Source organism: Hylobates moloch, unplaced genomic scaffold, assembly GCF_009828535.3.
Source record: "Hylobates moloch isolate HMO894 unplaced genomic scaffold, HMol_V3 SCAFFOLD_8, whole genome shotgun sequence".
NCBI classification, from domain to species: domain Eukaryota; kingdom Metazoa; phylum Chordata; class Mammalia; order Primates; family Hylobatidae; genus Hylobates; species Hylobates moloch.
This window is the reverse complement of record NW_026652283.1, coordinates 76,502,341-76,523,784: the sequence shown is the minus strand read 5'-3', so window position 1 is coordinate 76,523,784 and position 21,444 is coordinate 76,502,341. Positions and strand designations below refer to the sequence as shown.

The following is a 21,444-nucleotide window of genomic DNA, read 5'->3' as shown; positions in this document are numbered from 1 at the left end:
CATTTATTTTGAGCACTATTTTATATGATTAGTTGCTGGCAATTTACCAAAAGAATTTAAGACAGTTATGACTGAATTTGATTTGTATATATAAATCCATTCTTATTGTCAATTCTAAAGGGACTCAGGCTCTTAAGGAAAAGAGACAGCAAATAGTATTAGTTAATCTGCAAAGACGAAGACTTTTTTTCTTTGTTAAAGCTATCTCCTGAAATGTGTCTCAGATATCACTGATCCAAATCCTCTTGTCATTTTCAGATTCATATATTACAGAATATCAATGCTTTTATAATCTAAATCATGTATTTATTTCAGAAAAAACAAGCTTAGCACCCCACTTAAGTCTACTAAGGTTCTTGATGGAAGCATGTCCAAACTGCTGCTGACTCAGCACCACCTACATGCAAAGAGCTGAGCGAGGCCCAACTGCCTACTGTGTCTGAGTTGCTCTCAGCCTCCAGAGAGCTTAATGTCTCACAGGCAAAAAAATAGGCTACTCAAGTCTATGCCCTCTGACAGCCCAACAGTCCCTGCCTACCTAAGACTGGCACCATGTTCTCCCTTTGCCCCCACCTCAATGCCTGACAGTACATTTTCTGCCATTTTCAGTTATGTAATCTACTACCTTCCCTCTATTTACAAAGACACAGTTGATTTGTCTATAACAACACTGAAAGCTTCAGTATTTTTAACAATTGTTTCTTCCTTTTCACATAGAGGTGGCAAGCAGAATAAAGAACTTGGGATGTCTAGAGCGTGCCTGCAAAGCAAGAACTTCCTTCTATGGCTGTTCCACACCACACCCTCCAACCAGGCATTCATCTGCTGTGTTCACTGATGGAGGAGAAACTAGGAAGTTCTGTTAATATTTCCCCCTATTTGCCCCTTGAAGGGACTGGGTTGTACTCATTGAGCTTGTCACTCTCCCCAGGGATAAGCTCAATGCCTGGCTTATAGCAAACATTACACAAATGTTTGTTGAATGAATAAAAGCTGAATGGAAGACAAAGGTTCTGAGTTTATGACCCTTGTTAACAAGAAAGAGTACTTCCAGCCCAGTGTTCCAGCAGTCACCGTTTAGAAAAGTGATGCTATGCTTTACTGAAAACCTACTGATAACATATACAGACTGCCAATCAAATAATCTGATTTGCTAATATTAAAAATTCAGATAAACATCTGACATGTTCTAGATTCTCTAAGTTGAAAAATATTAAAAATTTCAGTCAAGCTCAACTAACCCATTAATTAAGGGCCTTGATTAAAGGATCAAAGACTATATTTGGCAAAGTTGCAAATATCAGGAAAATGAGCTTTTATTTTCCTACCTACTGCCTGAGTTCTACTCTTCACCATAAACTTCTCTCTAGAAAGTCCCCTCCATGACAAGGCTCAGACACCTAAAGATAATCAGTAATCTACCTTCTAACTCTGGCTCTATGGCCTCTTCTCACAAGTCAGCCCCCAATGCTCACTGTGCATCCAAGCCCACCCCTCTGCCACCCCTAACAGACATAAAAGGGACTAAGGAGCCAGCACAGAATCCAGGTTGGAACCTGGCTTTCCAGGGGGTTATGAGGGCATAGATATCAGAGGATAGAACACACTCTCTTTAACAGTTTTTTAGCTCGATTTATAACTTTCAAATATGTAAATATATGGAATCTAGACCTTTCCTTATACTTTTCTCAGGCCCCAAAAAATGTTAGGAACAGGCTAGGGCAAGAGGAGAGGGACAAAAGATTTAAGCAATGCCATCTGATATGTCTCATTTCAAGGAGAAGCTCTCAAGTGACAACATCAGAAGAGAGTGAATGTGCACCTGGAGGGGGGCTGATGTGTAGGCCATTCTTCAGACTCCACTGCACAGGGAAGATGCCAGGACTGTCGGCGTGGCACACAAAGGATCGCCGTGCGTGGTTCTCAGGACGCAAGTCATCCATTTCCACCAGAAAGTACTTCTCATCAAAAACCTATACATGCAATTAATAGATGAAATAGACAAATGCACACATATATATGTGCTTTTTCCTTGACACAGCCAAACATATTACAAAAGTTCATAGTCATGTGGGTATTAATAATACTAAACACTAAATGTTAGCTCTGTGTTATATAATACATATAATTACTGTTTTAATTAAATGCTTTTCATGTATCAATTCAGTTTTAATCTTCTTAACAATCTAATGAGGTAAGTACCATTATATATATATATGTATATATGTATATACGTATATATATGTGAGTGTGTGTGTGTGTGTGTGTGTGTATATATATATATATATATATATACACACATAGTTTGTTTTTTGTTTTTTTTTGGAGACAGGGTCTTGCTCTGTTACCCAGGCTGGAGTGCAGTTGCATGAACGTGGCTCACCGAAGCACTGCAGTCTTGACTTCCTGGGCTCAGTTGATCCTCCCACTTCAGTCCCTTGAGTAGCTGGGACAACAGGCATGCACCACCATGCCCAGCTAATTTTTTAAATTTTTGTAGAGACGTGGTCTTGCTATATTGACCAGGCTTGTCTCAAACTCCTGGGCTCAAGCGATCCTCCTGCCTCAGCCTCCCAAAGTGCTGGGATTACATGCATGAGCCACCACACCCAGCCCAAGTACCATTATCAACTCCATTTCGCAGATAAGGAGAATGAGTTCAAACAGAGGTTAAATAACTTGCCCTAGGTTACAAAACGAAGAAGAAGCAAAACCTGGATCCAAAGCCATGTAGTTTGGCTCACCGCAACCTCCGCCTCCCAGGTTCAAGCAATTTTCCCGCCTCAGCCTCCCGAGCAGATGGGATTACAGGCATGTGCCACCACGTCCGGCTAATTTTGTATTTTTAGTAGAGACGGGGTTTCTCCATATTGGTCAGGCTGGTCTTGAACTCCTGACCTCAGGTGATCTGCCCGCCCTGGCATCCCAAAGTGCTAGGATGACAGGCGTAAGCCACCGTGCCCGGCCAAAGAGATAACTTTATGAACCTCCTCTGGCTTCCCACTAGCCCTCCCTTCAGACTCTAGGTAGGGCGTTCTGGCCCCACTTGCAGGCTCAGAATCCCTCTTTGCTTTGAGAATAATCTTCTTCCAAGACAGAGAAAACTTAAATCTCAATAGGTCAGATGATTTAGCACCTAAGCAACTATTCCTCTAGTCACATTCAACTTTGGCTTCTATTTTCAGTAAATGTGCTTCTGCTCTAGTTGGAAACTGAAATTCTCTCGCCAATGCCTCAGTTGTAGTGACTGAGCAGGGCCTTGATAACCTTACTTCTTAGTTTTGTCAGTATTCCAAAAGATTAAATCTGAATCTGGAATACACAGCTGGAGCCAGTCCACTGCCAGAACTTTTAACACTAACTGCCTGATCCCCATTCATCTCCTCATTCCAACGAGCTCTGCATCTGGTTAGACGGTGATGAGACTGCTTGCCTCCAACTTTACAGATACCCTGGCCTCCTAAAGGAATTAAATCTCCTTTACTTATATACAGCTAGGCCTGCCCCAAAGAATGCATCCCCTACTAGTCTACTGCCCAGGCCCAAGACTGCTTTGGCTAGGGCTACCAAGCTCTGAAGGAGGAATGGGCCGCAGCAAACTGGACAAATACAAAACGTGCACAGAAGTAATTCTAGCTGCACGGCTTAGAAGGAAAAATGGGTTGGATCAATAGAGCTTAAAGATCAAAACATTACCCATTTCCTAAACCCGTCACCTTGACAGGGATTCTTACCAAGAGAGTTATCCCCATTTTACCTTAACAACTGTAGCAGGAGAGATCCCAAAAGGAGACCAGGGGTCTACAGCTTCCAATTTCATGTTTACAGAGAATGTATGAATGCCAATAACTTGTTTGTCCTGAAATGCAGACACCAAAAGGGGATGAAAACATAGTATCTGTATCAATTTTACACTCACATGTAGCTGAATCCTACTGTGATTAATAGAAATGTCCAGCTCTGGTAAATCCTATAGTTTTCTTCTTTTTTTTTTAAATGTGCAAAACTAGCCAATATAATTTTCTACTCTGGAAAAAACTATCCAGGAAAAAACAAAAACACAGAAAGTGCTTCTACTCTCTACATTCAAAGACAAGGAATATCTGGAGGAAGAAACAAATTTATTTTATCAGTTAGGGCTATGTAGTTAAGGGTAGAAAAGAAAAGGTTCAAACTACTTTAGGAGAACTTGGGGAGAAAATCTAGACAACTGTTAGAAGAAAACAAGGATAATCATCAGTCCAGTCTTAACATACCCTCCTCCTTCAGAGACCACGGCATTCTTACCGACTGCAGGGGCTACTTTACACTTTCACCTCCCGCGTTTCTTTACTCTACTGTAAGGGAAGCAATACCGATCTATCACGTTTTGTTTTTACCTTAAATAAGTAAGATGGTAATGGCTCTTCCTCTTCCTCTTTCACTTTGGCCAAAATCTCTTGCCACTCAGCTTCATTTTTTAGATGTCTGATGGCTTTAATAAAACATGACAACATGCTTTAGATGATGAGAAACTTATACTTTTTACTGTCCTGAAAGCATTCACATAAACAAAAACAAGTCACTTTCCACTGGAACTAGAAAAGGGTTCAAGCCCACTTATATCCCTCTACACTCAAAGAACTTGCACCTTAACTTCAGTACTTTGCTCTATGCAGAGCCTGGATGGCTTGGCTTTATGAAAATACCTACAGTAAGATCATAAGGATTGTTGTAATCCATAAAATTGTAATACGACATCCAAATTGGGGCACATAATAATAAATGCAAATTGATTTAAACAGCAACTCTAAAAATACCAATATTATTGGTATTTCTTTTAATTAACAATTTGCTGTGACCAAATTTTCTATATACCTAGCTAAATGCTCCCTAGATAATTTTTTCTTTATTTTATCTTGGTCAAGGGTCAGTATGGGTTGGCACAGTAATCTATGAGGTATATTAATATGTGTGGAAAATTACAAAAGCAATAAAAAGAAAAGAAAAATAGGCACTTGGCCAGGTACGGTGTCTCACACCTGTAATCCCAGCATTATGGGAGGCTGAGGTGGGCAGATCACTTGAGGTCAAGAGTTCCAGACCAGACTGGCCAACATGGTGAAACCCCATCTCTACTAAAACTACAAAAATTAGCCGGGTGTGGTGGCGTGTGCCTGTAATCCTAGCTACTGGGGAGGCTGAGGCACAAGAATCGCTTGAACCCGGGAGGCGGAGGTTGCAGTGAGCCGAGATCATGACACTGCACTTCAGCCTGGGTAACAGAGCAAGACTCTGTCTCAAAAAACAAAACAAAGCAAAACAAAAACCAAAAGCAGAACAACAACAACAAAAAAGAAAAATAGGCACTTAATTTAACAACTCCATATAAACTGTTTTTTAATAGCTCTATTATGAGAACAAAGGTTTTCATAATATGCAGAATATATTTTTTTCAGCCTCATAGATATTAATAACATAGCATGTTAATGTCACAGTAGAAAAATATCCTATTACTCTTCACCTGAAGGGGGCTGAAGCTCATATCCCTGTTGAGCAGCCCAACCAACGTGATGAAGAAATGGATCCAAGTAATATAACCAATGTTCATAATTGTCAGAACTTTCAAGTCCTTCATAACGTAGCTTCAGCCTTCCTCCAATGTTTTCTACTACCGTAACAATCCAAGTGCTTAAAGAGTCCTGGAAAGCTTGACATTCTAGTCTGGATCCTGGAGCAATGAGATCTAAAGGATTCCTCCCATTACGGAGCTGTAGGATTAAAAAGTAAAACAATCCAGTAAGAGAAATTAATATAATATTTTTGAAAGGCCAACTTCTAAATGATCTCAAACCAGCCTTCGTATTTTTTACCTATTCAAAAGCCACTGACACTAAACTGTCTATCATCATACAAGCCTCTTACAGTATTATTTCTAGGAGATATGAAAATGTTTATCTTAAAGAATATCTATAATGCAGTAAAATTACTCTAACACATCTCTATCTCTAGGACTATGTTATGTAGTTTCATTTAGTAAGAATTTTTAAAATATCATCATTCCTTATCTATTATAAAACAAATATGGGCCAGGCATGGTGGCTCACACCTGTAATCCTAGCACTTTGAGAAGCTGAGGTGGGCAGATCACTTGAGGTCAGGAGTTCGAGACCAGCCTGGCCAACATGGTGAAACCCCGTCTCTACTAAAAATACAAAAATTAGCCGGGCACAGTGGCAGGCACCTGTAGTCCCAGCTACTTGGGAGGATGAGGCAGGAGAATCACTTGAACCCAGGAGGCGGAGGTTATGATGAGCCAAGATCAATGCCACTGTACTCTAGCCTAGGCAACAGAGCAAGATTCTGTCTTTATAAAAAGTTAAAAAATTAAAAAAAGCAAATATCAAAATACCATCATCATCATTAAAGAAAAAAAATAAAAGTCAAAGTCACCTATAATCCCACCTCAAAGAAAGAACCACAAGAAACACTTTGGCATACACTCTTTTTCTCCATACAAGTCAGTATCCACCTCTGCCAGTCTGTCTGTTCCTATTTTTTGAAAAATGGAAACACTGTATACTGTTTCTTAATTTGTTCTTCACTTAGTACATCATAGGTATCTTTCTACGATAGCACATATAACTCTTCCTCACGTTTTATAGTATTTTATGATATTTTACATTGTAAATGGGCAATAATTTATCCAGTTACCTACAGATAGTATTTCAGTTGTTTCTGATTTTTTATTGATGTCACAACAATGTTAAAATGAACAGAGTAAAAGCTTTTGATCACAGTGATGGAAAGGAAAAGTTTAACTCTCACTATCTAGAAGTATATTAAAAACTACAATAAAGAAAAGAAATTCATTATCAAGTTATCACTTAACCATTTCTAATACACAACTTACATTTTTTTCCTACTAAAAACTGCTCTGTGACACTTACATATCCAGATATGCAAAGGGACATATGAACAAGTGGAGGAAAAGATTCAGAGCTAAAAGTCAGCATGGCAGAGTCATGGTCAATAAAGAGTAGAATCGTTTATCAATTCATCCATTCATTAAAATGTTACTGAGTTTTTAGTAAGTATAAGGCCCTGGCTAAGCATAAATAAATGAGTCAGAGTATAAAAAATAAAAACCAGTTTGAAATAGAGTATTCACCAATCAAAATGTAAAAGGGAATGTGAATGGATCATAGAAGTAAATGTAACCATAAAACTCTTAGAAAATACAGGAGTAAATCTTCTTGACCTTGGGTTAAGCAAAACCTTCTTAGATATGATACCAAAAGCACAAGGAACAAAAGAAAAAAAGATAATCTGGATTACATCAAAATAAAAAATGTTTATGCTGCAAACAATAAAAAGACAAACCACAGAATGGGAAAAATATTTTCAATATTTTGAAATGTATGTATATTTTGAATGTATAATAATACATTCAACTCAATAACAAAAAGACAACCCAATTTAAAAATGGGCAAAGAAATGTCTCCAAAAAGGATACAGAAATGGCCCATAAGCACAAAAAAAATACTCAACATCAACAGCCATTACAGAAATGTAAATCAAAATGAGATGCCACTTCATACCCACTTAGTCAGCTATAATAAAAAAGATAACAAGTGTTGGCAAGGATGTAGAGGGATGGGAACCTTCATACATTGCATTTCACATATGCCACAAAGAATTTTACCAGTATGACAGAAAGTGACAAGATATAACTTAGAAATATAATAACCAATAAATCCATTTCACAAAATCAAGAGATCTATATTACTAACAAGCTTAAAGGCCACACTAATTTAAAAGGACTGTTGAAAAGCAGGTAGAAGGCAGAAGTACAATAGGTCCAATATCTTCTGAGCAAAAAAAAAAAAAAAAGGGTGGGTCGGGGGTCTCCAAGTCACCTGGTGTGGGAGTTACAAATGTCCACCCTGAAGCAGAATCGACCCCTGCTCAGTTTCAGAGTGAAAGCCCTCAGAAGGTCCTATTTTCCAACTGTATAAAAGAATCTGGGAAATTAGATTTTTTTATGTGTTAGCAACTAATTCAGAAATTATTTAGGCACTAAGCAAGCCACCACTTTGCAACCTCTGAGGGTAAGTTTAAACTTCCCAATACCTATGCCTATATCTCTAATAATAACGTTTATTTGCTTCAGAGTGGTAAATAAGCAACCGATTTTAAGATTCTTTGAAAGATCAGATGGGTTTTCCACGCTGATGTGGCATGTAGTAATACTCACGCCCTCTAGCAGCGGAACAGGAGGACTACATGCTCCTAGCAGGGTCTGCCGCAGAAACTCATCCCAGTCAGATACTTTATCTCTGATGCCTAGATGAGGGAATAAATGACTGATTACTCAAAATGCCAGCCAACAGAATGCAGACAAACCAAACCAGTGGAGATGGTTTAGAGGTATTTCTCATTTTAAGATCTAACAGTTCAACATACTGCTTCTTTGAGAGCCTGAAAAGATAAAACGAAATAAAACCAAAAATGCTTCTCTAGATGGAGCTACTTTCTGGTTAGTTTATTAAGAGTTGCATACAAAACAAAGAGAATATAGTCCCAACTACCTGTTCCTATAATATCCAGAAGGTACCTTACTTTATTTTTTATGATGGAAACTTTCAAACATACAAAAAGAAAAATGATCTAATGAATCCTAAGTGCCCTGGCGTCAACAACTGTCACCTCATGGCCAATCTGTTTCATCTAAACCAGGATTTACAAGCTACAACTCGAGGCTTAATCCAGCCTGCTGTCTGTTTTTGTTAATAAAGTTTTACTGGAACATGGCCATTCCCATTTGTTTACATATTGTCTGTGGCTGCTTTCACACTACAAAGGTAGGGTTTTAGCAGCTTTGACAGAGATTGTATGACTAGTAAAGCCTAAAATATTTACTATCTTGCCCTTTACAGATAATTTGCCAATGCCTGGCTTATACCCTCACACTCCACCCATGCCCAACCAAGGATCAGTTAGAAGACAATTCCGGATAGCATATAATTTCAACCATATATATATTTTGGTACATATTTCTAAAATAAAATATTTTCTTACAAAACCACAATAACATCATCACACCTTTAAAAAATTAACAATAATTCCTTAATATCAAACATCCAGTCTATGTTCAAACTTCCCCAATTGTCTCATAAACAGTTTTGTCAATTTGTTTGATTACATCAGGACCCAAGTGAGATGCACGCATTGCAAATGTCTCCTTGATTTCTTTTCATCAGTAGGCTTCTACTCCTTCCTCCCCTCCCTTGCCCCTATACTCTCTCTTTTTTTACTCTACATTTGTTGAGACCTGGCCTTTGTCCTCTATGGAGTTTTTTAGAGTCTGATTTCATTGGTTGCGTCCCTGTGGTGACCAGTTGTTCTACTGCTCCCTGTATTTGCCATAAATCAGTATTTAGAGCTAGAAGCTTGATCAAATTCAGGTTAGACTTCGGGGGGTTGAGGGTGAAAGAATACTTCACAAGTGGAATAAGTTATACCCTTCCATCAAGAGCATGAAGAGGCACATATGGTCTGGCTGTCTCTCCTTTTGTGACATTAGCAGCTTTTAACGGTTACTACATAGATGCACTGATTCATTAGGGGCTCAATGGTGATATTCTAATTCTATTATTCCTTCTTCATTTACTAACCAAAGAACTTCTATAAAGAAAATTTCTCTTCATCAGCTATTTGATTACGCTGAGGTAGAGTTCACAGAAAGAAGGCTTTCTTTGAACATATACTTGATTGTCTTTACTCTTTCTCTACATTTACCACCCTTTAAAATAAACAGTTGATTGGCAGGCATCTTCCAAGAGCGCCTAATGAGGATTTTGTTTCAAAACTTCACTATGAACTCACACATTAAAACAAATACATTTCAAGCCATTACAGCTGTTGTGCTTACTGACACTCTATCTTCAACCAGAGGCAGTCTCTTCAGGTTGGCTCCTGAGACCTTTTGGCATGACACTAGCAAAGAGCCAGTGATTAACTTTTTTGCTTTTTGGTATGACAAGATGTTCCAGGATCATCTAGGAAATTGCCTGACCTAGAGCAGGACTCAGCTACTTCTGCAAGAAGCCCCAGTTTATTTCCGTGGAAATGGTACTTAGAGACCTGGGCGTGCTCATTGTCACTGGGTTAGTGTTTCTCGGCCTTTTCAGTGTCTAGAGTTAATGCATTTCTTCTTCTCAGGATAAATTACATCACAATACTTCCAATACAAATTCAAAAAGATAGTGCTTTCATTTAACTCACCCATCTAAGCTCTATTTCCTTTCTATCATGCTGAAAATCCTAGTTCTCAATTACACATTTCATTCATTTTTTTTTTTTTTTTTTTTCTTGAGACAGAGTCTCGCTCTGTCCCAGGTTCACGCCATTCTCCTGCCTCAGCCTCCCGAGTAGCTGGGACTACAGGCGCCCGCCACCATGCTCAGCTAATTGTTTGTATTTTTAGCAGAGACGGGGTTTCACCATGTTAGCCAGGATGGTCTTGATCTGACCTTGTGATCCGCCTGCCTCAGCCTCCCAAAGTGCTGGGATTACAGGTGTGAGCCACCACGCCCGGCCACACATTTCATTCTTTATTTGCTTTTGCCTACCATATACAAACAACTATTTCAAAGTAACAACATCAAGTCTACCACCAACAATAGGATTACTAAAAATAGGTTAAGATTTTTTCTTTGCAGTTTTTTTTTTGTTATTGTTGTCCTTAGAGTATATATCCCTAACCGGGGACGTACTTTCATATTTTATTGTGTTTTTAAGTCACTGAAATAGTTCCTCTTTGCGTGGTTATCCCACAAGCTCCATATACAGTTAGGTTTCCTTGATTTTGCTTTTGATTTTTAGTAATTGCTTTCTAAACATTTAATTTTGCTTTCTAGTTGCATAAAATATTTACAAGGTTCAAAAGTCAAATCTACAAAATAAAATAAGGTACATTCATAAGATTTAGCTTCTATTCCTATCTCCTTCATTCTATTCCCTTCTTTCCCCATAGGTAACTTTTTTCTAAATGATTTATTCTTTTTTTTTTTTTTTTGAGACAGAGTCTTGCTCTGTCGCCCAGGCTGGAGTGCAGTGGCACAATCTCGGCTCACTGCAACCTCCGCCTCCCGGGTCCGAGTGGTTCTTCTACCTCAGCCTCCCGAGTAGCTGGGATTACAGGCACACACCACCACGGTCGGCTAATTTTTGTATTTTTAGTAGAGATGGGGTTTCACCATGTTGGCCAGGATGGTCTTGATCTCCTAACCTCGTGATCCACCCGCCTCAGCCTCCCAAAGTGCTGGGATTATAGGAGTGAGCCACCGTGCCTGGCCAATGATTTATTCTTTTATTTTGAAAAAAATAAGTTCACATACACACATTCGTATCATCATATCCTTGAGCTCTCCTCCTCCTCAAGTCTGTACACATTTTTCTTTTTTTCATACAATAACATATCCTGAGCCCACTCCTTGGTTGTATGTAGACCCTCCTCCTTTTTATTGCTGTCTATAGCTGCTTTTCTTACAAAGTATCCTTTGTCAGCTATCAAGACTGACAGCTGGTTTCTTTTCTACTGGCAGTTGTCTGTACATCTTTGTCCTTTTATTTTTACTCTTTTGTAGCCTCTCTGCTTAGGTATGTCTCCTATACAGAGGACAAGAGTGGATTTTGCTTTATGAGGCAATCTGAATTTATTTGTTTACTTCTAATAAAAGAGTACGTCCAGTAACACTTATTGATATTATTAATATGCATGGCCTAAATTTCATACTGTTAAATGTTATATACTTTGTGTGTATGTAGTTTTTTTTTTTACTATGTGATCTATCCTGTTTACACATACAGTTTCTCTTTCTAAGTCTCTTTCGGCATGTAGAAAGGTTCTTATTTTTGTTCTACTGATTACCTTTACATAACACTTTCAGTCCTCTCTATTTTTGGACTTTCTATTTTGTTGTTGTTGTTTCTATAAACAATACTGAAGTTAGCTGTAAGCCCTTTGTTTTCTCTCCTTCAGCATCTCATTTCAGGTAATATCCTTTTACTCCCAGTTAACACTTAAATAGTTAAATTACATGGCAATAAAGCTGGTTTTTTTTTTTAAGACAATGAGCGGGCTTATACAACTATTCACGTTTTCCCCATTCTTGTCCCATACTTTTTATAGTAATAATGTAACTACATTTTCAGAGCATACAGCTATTACATACCACAGTGTCTCCCTTACAACCATCATTCAGTTTAAGTTCTATAGCTATACATATATTTAATGTTTCACTACCATTTCTCATGCTAACGTTACCTCATTAATTTGCTCAGCTGAAGCTCATTCCCTAGTGGACTCCTTAGGAAGGGCTCATGGGAACAATATTACTTAGTTCTTACCTGTTCATAACAGTTTGCATATAGCCTTTAGATCTGAAGTTCAGTTTGGCTAGATATAAAATCCCTGTCTCATATTTTCTCTTTCATTAAATTTCTTAAATATGTTACATTCCATTGTCTTTTGGCATAAACCATTGTTAATAACTCTTGACGAAAATCTTGTTTTCTTTCCTTTATAAGAAACTTGGTCTTTTTCCTAAATAGCCGTGATATTATTTTTTGCTTTCAAGTTCAATACTTTCATTAGAACAATGTTGATGTAGCTGCCCTCATTTGATTTTCCTACATACTTCGTAATCCCTTTCAGTATGTATTACAAGGCCTCTTTTATTTCTGTAACGTTTACCTGAATTATGGTCCAGCATGGTAGCCGGATTACACCTGCAATCCCAGCACTTTAGGAAGCTCAGGCGGGCAGATCACTTGAGGTCAGGAGTTTGAGACCAGCCTGGCCAACATGGTGAAACCCCCTCTCAACCAAAAATATAAAAATTAGCTGGGCATGGTGGCATGTACCTGTAGTCCCAGCTACTCGGGAGGCTGAGGCAGGAGAACTGCTTGAACCTGGGAGGCAGAGGTTGTAGTGGGCCGAGATCATGCCACTGTACTCCAGCCTGGGTGACAAAGAGTGACACTCTGTCTCAAAAAATAAATAAATAAATGTTTACCTAAATCATAGTTTATAGTATTTTGTTGTTTCGTTGCTTCAGTTTTCTTCTTCAAGGACTTCTACTGCAGGTATGTTAAGTCATTTTTACCTAGCTGTATAAGGTGTTTCTCAAGTCCTTTTTATTTCTTTGTTTGGTTTTTATTTTAAAATTTCTTTCCTTTTTTTCATCTGTTTTTCTTCAGATAGTATCCATGGTGCTGACTCATTCCTGTGCTCATTTTAACTAAGTCTTCATTTCCAATATTCTTTTATTTCCAGTTCTTGCCTAAGTTTTACTTTTTCTCTTTTCAAATCTTCCCTTTTTTAATCCCTTCATTTCTGAATGTTTATAAATTTTATTTATAATTTTTTTCACTGTTTCTATTATTGTTACTACTTTTTTGTTAGCTTATTTTGAAATGTTTTTATCTGACACAATGTTCACTTCTTCTGTGGTTGTTTCTACTCTTTTTTCACTGTAATAATCTTGTATGAGATTCAACTGAAATCCTTTTCTGTTGTTCACATTTAAATGAGATGCATTTTCCTACATACTTTAGGATGAGACAGGAGGCCAGGTGGCTTCGTGTCTCTAGAGCTCCCTCTTCTATTGTTCCTCACAAGGTAAAAAACCTTCACAAAGGAGAAGCCCACAAACATCCCAGGACCCGAATACTCAGATCTTCGTTTCCAAATACCATTCTTCACTAAAAGAAAAGACTTCTTGGGGAAATGGCTGATTTCAGGGCTGAAACAGGAAAATGCTTCTTGAGCCAAAAAATAAGAAACTGCTTAAAGAATAATGACATATTTAAAGGATACAGTAGCCCGCTTGAAGGGGTAACCACTCACCAAATCTAGGACAGTTTCAGGATCAAAAGAAATAGTAAAGGATTATAACCCATTAAATAAAATCAGAATCATGAGTCTACACTGATAAACATACCTACATATACACATACATACATAAATAGAGGAAAGGGGGAAGCTCTTTCTATAGTATAGTAGAAAGCCAATTAAGAAATGTAGAAAAAAATTTTTAAAACACCATTTGGTAATTATTGAAAAAATAATTGTTTCAGATAAAATTTATAAATGGATACTAAGAATAGTGGATTACAGTGTGAAGAGTAATGGGATACTTTCATATTCTCCAAGTATCTTCCAACAAGACACTAACTAAAAAGCAAAAAATAATACCTTTACAATGAAGAAACTTGGCATATACGAACCTAATCAAGTGATGGAAGTTAATTTTACCTATAATAAGACAAATCAATAGCATGTACCTTCTGATATCATGCACTGGAAGGGCACAGCTTTTGCATTTTTCCTACCAAAAGTGAACAATCTGAATGAAAGGAAGCATCAGATAAACCCAAATTGTGGGAAATCTGACAGAATGACTGGCCTGTTCTTCAAAAATGTCAATTCAAAAAAGAAAAAGAATGGTTAAGAAAACTAGAGAGACATGACAACTAAATGCAATGTGATTCTAGACAGGAATCTTGGACCAGGAAAAGAAATACAGCATAATGAACATTATTGGGACCAGGATAGAATGAACATTGGGAAAACTGGCCTGTAACTTTCAAAATATCAAAGTCATGAAAGACGAAGCCCTGAGGAACTGTTCCAGATTACAGGAAACTTATGAGACATGACAACTGAATGTAACACATGATCTGGGATTTTTCTTTAATTAAAAAAAAGTTATTGGCCAGGCACGGTGGCTCATGCCTGTAATCCCAGCACTTTGGGAGGCCGAAGCGGGCAGATCACCTGAGGTCAGGGGTTCAAGACCAGCCTGGCCAACATGGCAAAACCCTGTCTCTACTAAAATGCAAAAAATTAGCTGGCGGGTGCCTGTAATCTTAGCTACTTGGGAGGCTGAGGGAGGAGAATTGCTTGAACCCAGGAGGCAGAGGCTGCAGTGAGCTGAGATTGCGCCATTGCACTCCAGCCTGGGCAACAGAGCGAGACTCTGTTTCAAAAAAAAAAAAAAAAAGTTATTGGGCCAGGCGTGGTGGTTCATGCCTGTAATCCCAACACTTTGGAAGGAAGAACACTTAAGGCCAGGAGTTTGAGACTGGCCTGGGCAACACAGCAAAACTCTGTCTCTACAAAAAAAGTTTAAAAATTAGTTGGGTATGGTGACACACACCTGTAGACCCAGCTACTTGGCAGGGGTGAGGTGGGAGAATCACTTGAGCCCGGGAGTTCAAGGACACAGTGAGCTAGGATCACGCCACTGCACTCCAGCCTGGCTGACAGAGCGAGACTCTGTCTCAAAAAAATAAAATAGAACGAAATTATTTTAAATGTTATTGGAATAGCTGGTAAAAACTGAATAAGGCCCAGGCATGATGCATGATGGCTCATGCCTGTGGTACTAGCTATTAGGGAGGCTGAGGCAGGATAATCACTTGAGCCCAGGAGTTGGAGACCAGCCTGGGTGATACAGCAAGACCCTGCCTCAAGAAAATAGAAATGAAAATAAAAACAAAAATACTAGAAAGTGATATAAATATAAAAATAAGACCATGTTTATTAAACAATGTTCCTTTTAAAAAACTGAGTACTATCTGTAAACAGTATTGTATCAAAGTTAATTTCCTCATTTTCATATTTTACTGTAACATGAATACTTTATTTTTAGAAATACATACAGTATTTTTGAATAAAAGGGCATCATATCTAAAACTGACTCTCATGTGGTTCATTAAAAGAACATACGTAAAGCAGTGGAGACAAGATAAACATCATATATGTCAACATTAACAACATTTGGAGAAACTTGGCAAAAAGTCTCCAATAATTTTCCATATGATTCTCATAACTTTTTGGTAAATCTGAAATTACATCAAAGTAAGAAGTTAAAAGAAAAATACCAAAAGTCAGGTATTTTCTTTCTTTTGAGACAGAATCTCACTCTGTCACCCAGGCTGGAGTGCAGTGGCGCAATCTCGGCTCAATACAACCTCCGCCTCCTGGGTTCAAGTGATTCTCCTGCCTCAGCCTCCTGAGTAGCTGGAATTATAGTTGTGAACCACCACACTCAGCTAATTGTTTTGTATTTTTAGTAGAGACGGGGTTTCGCCACGTTGGCCAGGCTGGTCTCGAACTCCTGACCTCAGGTGATCCACCCGCCTCAGCCTCCCAAAGTGCTGCCATTACAGGCATGAGCCATCCCGCCCAGACAACTCAGGTATTTTCTTATCTTTCCCCACCTTTATCTCACCCTTCTCTTTTCTTTTGCCTTTATTGTCTCTCTTCTGCTTAATTTGGTTTTTACTCCTTCTGGAATGGTGCTTGATTTGGTTCATTTAAGTGTTCCTAGTTACCAGATTGCTTGAGGGTATGAGGAGAGAGGACAGTAAAAACAAAAGAAAATCAACAAAACATCAGTCTGGCCCAACGGGCTTAAAAACAACCAGATCTACAAATCTCAAACTCAGAGAACCTCACGGTCTGAAAGGATGATAAGCAGCTAGTGTTCCCTATGAGCATCATAAAAACCTGAGGCTTTACGTAGCAAAGAAAATAATTTTAAAGGACAGGGAAATGTGTATTATTCCTTATAAATATTTTTACTCAAAATGCTAACCTAGAAAAGCTGGGTAAACCTATATGCTCGAGAGACTGAAAACCTCAAGACTGTGGACAATCCAAATTTTCTTACAGCAAAATCACGTCACGTCTTGATAGGAAGTATTTCATTACCTTCTGGGGCTTCAAGGGTCTTCTTATTCTGCTCACACCACCCAATGGGGTAGAGATCAGCCTTCCTGATGTCACACCAGAAATCTGCTCTCCGATCCTCCCCATAGCCATCATAGCGGAGAAGGAGCAACTGCTCACAGGTGGTGATGATGGTGGCAACCCAGTAGGTTTCAGGATCTGTTCTCACAGCCACCTCCAGCTTCATCCCAGGAGCAAATCCATTTTGCAAACGTGTGTCCACCTTAACAGGGAAATGTTATTAAGCACCAGACAAGTATCTTAAATGAGTATTTCTTTGACCAATGTTCTTTTTTACGACTTACAATTCTGAAGCACTAAATACAATAACATCTCAAGGAAAGCCTGCGAAATTCCAATTCTAACTTACAGAAGTAATCCGGATAAAACAAACGAATAGCAATGCTGCTCTGTTCCATCTGACAATGAAGGAACTCAATATTTTCACCAAAGCAGTCTATTATGATTACAGGAAATGCTTTCTATTAAGTATATAAATTACTAGTCACCATTTTAATAGCTTTCAACACATTGTTTACAAGAATGATTTCTGCATCAATCAATAGGAAATGTATGACGCTAGAAAAGTGAAAAGACAAAAATAAACCGTAATGATAATAAATTAGTACAATATGTACCATATACAGGGAGCCATACTTCCCAGTTTCCCTAAAAGTCTATGTTTCCACCAATTACTCTTAAATAATAATTAATAACATCCCCCCTTTCCCTCTCAAAAGTGTTCTAATTTAGATGAAACATTATATGGTCACAAAGGTCTGGGTTAGCAAATCTGGAACTATTAATACTTTATACTAACATTAAATAAATATACTATGAATAATAAGAGCCAGGTTTCTCATCATGGGAAAAGTGACGAATAAGCAAAGGGAAGCCTGTGGTGTTGGACTGGAATCAGATGTATCTGAACAGGGACATGATGATTGATTGGTAGGCACATAGAGACAGACAGATAGGCAGATAGACAGATGGATGGATGAATAAAGAAATGAACGAATAGAGATGGAGACAACCACACACATGTATTTCCCAACTCTGTGAATTGAGAGAGACTACAAATAATGACATGTAGTCACAATAAGCAAATATAGTGTACAAATTTTGATTTCTTTCTTTTCTTTTTTATTTTTTTGAGACAAAGTTTCGCTCTGTTTACCCAGGCTGGAGTGCAATGGCGCGATCTCGGCTCACTGCAACCTCTGCCTCCTGGGTACAAGCGATTTTCTTGCCTCAGCCTCCTGAGTAGCTAGGGTTACAGGCGCCCGCCACCACACCCAGCTAATTTTTTGTATTTTTAGTAGAGATGGGGTTTCACCATGTTGTCCAGGCTGGTCTTGAACTACTGACCTCAGGTGATCCACCCACCTCAGCCTCCCAAAGTGCTGGGATTACAGGCGTGAGCCACCATGCCCGGCCTCTTTTTTATTTTTTTAGACAGGGACTGGCTCTGCCACCCACGCTAAAGTGCAGTGGTGCAATCTCGGCTCATGCAACCTGAAGTCCTCCCACATCAGCCTCCTGAGTAGCTGAGACCACAGATGTGCACCACCATGCCTGGCTAATTTTTGTATTTTCTGTAGAGACGGGGTTTTGCCATGTTGCCCAGGCTGGTCTCAAACTCCCGACCTCAAGCAATCTGCCCATCTTGGCCTCCTAAAGTGCTGAGATTACAGTCATGAACCACCGTGCCTGGCCCAAATTTTGATTTCTAAATACCACCTTCCAAAAAAAAAAAAAAAAAAAAAAAGGTCTTTGGGGAAAAAAACTTATTCCAATTCTGGGATAGGAAAAATACAATTAGAGCCTGGAATATCTCGTGATGCCAGAAAGTAAGGAAATGATCAAAAAATTATGGGAGTATGTTGAAGGAACATACAAGACAACTAGAAGGATCTCACTGGCTACATCTGGGACAATTTGAGCAATAAAATAAATAGTGAGAGTAATGCATTATAACTAATAGATTTAAATAAGTATCTATGAGTCCACACTGATACAAATAAATAGGGGAGAGGGGACAGATCTTCGTTAGAGTAGAAAACCAGTTAATAAATATCGAAAAAAAAAGGTGGAAATAGAAAATCACTAGTAGACAAATGCCAAAGAAATAAACATTGCAAGAGCCGTGCGCGGTGGCTCACACCTGTAATCCCAGCACTTTGGGAGGCCGAGGCAGGCGGATCACGAGGTCAGGAGATCGAGACCATCCTGGCTAACATGGTGAAACCGTCTCTACTAAAAATACAAAAAAAAATTAGCCAAGCGTGGTGGCGGGCGCCTGTAGTCCCAGCTACTCAGAAGGCAGAGGCAGGAGAATGGCATGAACCCAGGAGGTGGAGCTTGCAGTGAGCCGAGATCGTGCCATGGCAGGCAATCCAGCCTGGGCAACAGAGCAAGACTCCGTCTCAAAAAAAAAAGAAAAAGAAAAAAAGATAAACATTGCAGGCAAGAATTATTGATGGACTCTAAAATACTGTGACAAGAAACAGGATATCTGCAAAATCTCAAAGGTTCTCCCAGTAAGATTCTTTTTAACTTCAAAGGGGAAAACAGCAACATTACAGTGAAAAAATCTGGCAGATGCCACGTAACTAACCAATCAAAGTTTGCATCAATATCATGTAGCCTTGATTTCATAGAAGATAACTACAATACCATTCCTACAACATTATTACCAAATCTGCACAAATTCAATCCAATCATGAGAAAAAAAAAATCCAAATTGAGGAATATTCCACAAATAATTGACATGCAATATAGGCTCATCAAAAGTGTCAAGTCCATAAAAGACAAAGAAAGAACGAGGAACTGTCATATACCAGAGGAGACTATGAAGACATGACAAATAAATGCAATATGGCAACCACAGACACTGGAAAATGCAAGTGGAATCCTGGAGACAGCCAGAGAGGGAAAGTCCCACATTCTGTGTAAAAAGTCTTCCCCTGCTAGTCACTACCTGTTCTATCACTATCCTAAACACTATGGTTATATTGACTATGTTTCCACACTATGTTAATGAAATTATGCAATATGAATATTTTTTGAGTGGAGCTTCTCTCGTCGAACATTACCCATGAGATTTACTCATGCTCTTGCATGTTAACGGTAGTTTACTTCTTTTCACTACTGTGTAGTATTCCACTAAATGAATATGTCACAATTTATTCGTTCCATTTCTACTAGTTACTAGGTATTTGGGCAGTTCACGGTTTTGGGAAGCTACAAATAATGATACCATAAACATTTTTGCTTGTCTCTTGGTACATACATACATGAATTTCTAAAATAGGTAACAACCAAACTGTTTTCCAAAGAAGTTGTAGCAATTTAGTTTCCCAATAGCATATGAGAAATCCTTTTGCTCTATTCCTTTTTTTTTTTGAGACAGAGTCTTGCTCTGTCACCCAGGCTGGACTACAGTGGAGTGATCTTGGCTCACTGCAAACTCCACCTTTCAGGTTCAAGTGATTCTCATGCCTCAGCCTCCCAAGTAGCTGGGACCACAGGCACGTGCCACCACACCTGGTTGATTTTTGTATTTTTTGTAGCAACAAGGTTTCACCATATTGGCCAGGCTGGCTCAAACTCCTGGCCTCAAGTGATCCACCTGCCTTAGCCTCCTAAAGTGCTGGGATTACAGGCGTGAGTCACCATGCCTGGCTCCTTTTGCTCCCCATTCTGACCAACATTTTTCTATTTTCAGTCTTTTTCACTTTTTTTTGAGACGAAGTCTTACTCTGTTGCCCAGGCTGGAGTGCAGTGGCGCCACCTCCGCTCACTGCAAGCTCCGCCTCCTGGGTTCACACCATTCTCCTGCCTCAGCCTTTGAGTAGCTGGGACTACAGGCACCCGCCACCAAGCCCGGCTAATTTTTTGTATTTTTAGTAGAGACCGGGTTTCACTGTGTTGGCCAGGATGGTCTCGATCGCCTGACCTCATGATCCACCCGCCTCGGCCTCCCAAAGTGCTGGGATTACAGGCATGAGCCACTGCACCCGGCCCCCTTTTTCACTTTTAACCATTTTGGAAGGTGTGTCACGTATCTTATTGTAATTTTAATTTGTATGATCTGATTATTAATCAAGTTGACAACCTTTATATTTATTAGTCATTTAGATTTCTTCTTTTGGGAAATGCTTAAGTTCTTTATCTATTTTTAAATTCAGTCTATATTGTGGACATCAGTTCTCTGACAGTTGTGTTGCAAATATTTTTCTCATTTCACTATGATGTCTTTTGATAAACAGAAGTTCTTAAATTTATTGTAGTCTAATTTATCAATATTTTTCCTTAAAAAAGGTAGTGCTTTTTCTATATATATATTTTTTTGTTTGTTTTTTTCTCGAGACAGCGTCTCCTTCTGTCGCCCAGGCTGGAGTGCAGTGGTGCAGCTCACTACAACCTCTGCCTCCCGGACTCAAGTGATTCTCCTGCCTCAGTCTCCCGAGCAGCTGGGACTACAGGCATGCACCACCATGCCCGGCTAAGTTTTGTATTTTTAGTAGAGATGGGGTTTCACCATGTTGTCTAGGCTGGTCTCGAACTCCTGACCTCAAGCAATCCGCCTGCCTCGGCCTCCCAAAGTGCTGGGATTACAGGCGTGAGACACCGCACCCAGCTGCTTTTTCTGTATTTTT

General features: G+C 39.0%; 1 protein-coding gene across 5 annotated transcripts in view; it reads right to left on the bottom strand.

Annotated features, from left to right (window-relative positions):
- SFMBT1 (Scm like with four mbt domains 1) overlaps positions 1-21,444 on the bottom strand; it is a 156,566-nt gene that overhangs the window by 27,429 nt on the left and 107,693 nt on the right. For all 5 annotated transcript variants that reach the window (XM_058442976.1, XM_058442975.1, XM_058442974.1 and 2 more), the window contains exons 4-9: positions 16,766-17,006; positions 8,237-8,325; positions 5,504-5,750; positions 4,380-4,474; positions 3,758-3,859; positions 1,823-1,973 (exon numbers count right to left, since the gene is read on the bottom strand). In XM_058442976.1, the coding sequence (XP_058298959.1) occupies positions 1,823-1,973; positions 3,758-3,859; positions 4,380-4,474; positions 5,504-5,750; positions 8,237-8,325; positions 16,766-17,006 (925 nt within the window). The remainder of the gene's footprint in view (positions 1-1,822; positions 1,974-3,757; positions 3,860-4,379; positions 4,475-5,503; positions 5,751-8,236; positions 8,326-16,765; positions 17,007-21,444) is intronic.